General features: G+C 51.3%; 1 protein-coding gene across 1 annotated transcript; it reads left to right on the top strand.

The window, feature by feature from the left end:
• Positions 1-38: 38 nt before the first annotated feature.
• On the top strand, positions 39-1,481 carry Pmar_PMAR004139 (heat shock protein DnaJ, putative; the record flags this gene model as incomplete). The annotated part of the gene is made up of 9 exons (XM_002783324.1): positions 39-107; positions 137-287; positions 347-439; positions 488-620; positions 672-745; positions 790-920; positions 972-1,075; positions 1,135-1,281; positions 1,328-1,481. 9 exons carry the CDS (start codon positions 39-41, stop codon positions 1,479-1,481), a joined length of 1,056 nt encoding a protein of 351 aa, XP_002783370.1.
• Positions 1,482-1,867: the final 386 nt, after the last annotated feature.

Raw genomic sequence — 1,867 nt, 5'->3', positions numbered from 1 at the left:
ATCCCTCTAAGGAGTCGCTGTGCGCAGGTATGGTTAAAATGGGTGCCGTAGACTGTGACGAAAACCGTGCCTTGTGCGAACAAAACAACATCAAGGGTTGCCCCAAGGTAGCCAGTCTCGAGCCGCCGCGATCGAGTCAGCCACTTCTGATGCTTCTCAGTTGGTCATTTACCCCCGCAACCCCATACCGCAGTTCATCTATGAAGGCAAGCTGGAGGCTCACGACGTCAAGAAGGCCGTCCTGAGATACCTACCAACCGAGTTGATCAAAAAGCTGGATGCTGCCAGTGCGTTTCAATCCACTTCCGTTGGGCTTGTTGACGCATCTCTCATGCCCTATGGTCAGATGTTGATACTTTCCTTACCACTGATGCTGCCATGCCCAAGGTTCTGCTGTTCACCGAGAAGGATTCTCCTCCACCGATGTTCAAGGCGCTCAGTAAGTCTCGTTCTTTTTGTCACCAGAGTAGCAGGAGCTCTTGGTTAGGCAACGAGTTCCGCAAGGAGATGCAGTTTGGTCTGGTGAACGTCAAGAAGCAGCCGGATCTAGCCAAACGCTTTGGCGTCAAGAAGGCTCCGAAGATTTTACTGCAACAAGCCGTTGGGAAGAAGCCGGAAGCGTAAGACTGATCCCAGTCCCGGTTTCTAATAACGTATATGCGCCCTCGTAGATACAAAGGGGAGGTATCGTACATTCCTATCGCCGACTGGGTCAATCTGCACAGAGAGACATTTTCCAGAGGGGGTAACCTTACTCGGCGGCAGACTGATTGCCATGGGTCTTCGCAGGTGGATTTGAGGAAACTGCGAGAGCTGGATCGGGCAGTGAGACTGAGGCGCCCTCTAGACCCTGGCTTGCACAGGAGATACCCGAGATCACGAAGAGAAGCGCTAAGCATGTTTGTTTCGATGGTGGAGAGGTATGACTTTCTAGTGTGTTAAAGACCAGCATTCACTTTTGTTCGTTTCAGGGCCACTGTGTCATTTACCTGAAGGAAGGCGGCCCACTGTCCAAGGAGGAGGAAGATGGCCTTGTTGAGCTCAGGGACCGATTCACTTCACAGCTTCACAACCGGTACGAACCCTGCGGCTTGGAGATTAAATCGAGTCGGTCCATGACTGCTATGACTGTAGGGGTGCCAAGCTTCGTTGGGTATGGCTCGATGTTTCGAAGGAGCCAGCATGGGCTGAGATGTTTGGTATCAGCAAGTTCCCCAATGTTGTCGTATTCAACCCTCATAAGCGTCTTCGATTCTGCAAATTCGATGATGATGACGAAGAGTAGGTGCTGGTCGTGGACACTGGTAGGCATTCTCCGTCTTCTCAGGCACACGGGAGATAAAGATGGCGTAGAGTATCTAGTCGATAAGGTCCTTGGCGGTGATGGCCGATTCAAGATCGTCAAGGGTCAGAAGCTCCCGGAACTTTCGGACAGGGAAGAGGATGGGGAGAAGGCCCAGTCCGACCGGGATGAGTTGTAAATGCCGTGTATGGCAAATCTGGTTTTGCTTGTGGGCAGAGGAACCGTGCGTTACTTTTTAGATGTTTCCCACAGGCGTAGTGTTATTCCGGGTTGAGTTACCAGTCAGTACTATGGGTGTTTACTTTGCTGTTACTAGCCTTGGATGCTGAACTTGGTGGATTGGTGTCGTTCCGCGCGATGGTCAGCACCCAGGGATCTCTATTGATACGGGGAATATACGTGGTCTCAAAGGGCAATGAAACGCTTGAAGATCATCTCTATCAGTTCGATTGTCTTGCACTGTGGTGATTCATCGGTTGATTGCTAGGAATGGGGCATAGTGATGCTGAGAGGGTAGAATCAACTGAAGGAGCTGGAACGTTTAAGAGTGTCTGGCAAGGCGGT

Source organism: Perkinsus marinus (assembly GCF_000006405.1).
Source record: "Perkinsus marinus ATCC 50983 genomic scaffold scf_1104296937126, whole genome shotgun sequence".
In the NCBI taxonomy this organism is placed as follows: Eukaryota; Perkinsozoa; order Perkinsida; family Perkinsidae; genus Perkinsus; species Perkinsus marinus.
The sequence above is the reverse complement of the archived record's forward strand: the minus strand, read 5'-3'. Positions and strand labels throughout refer to the sequence as shown.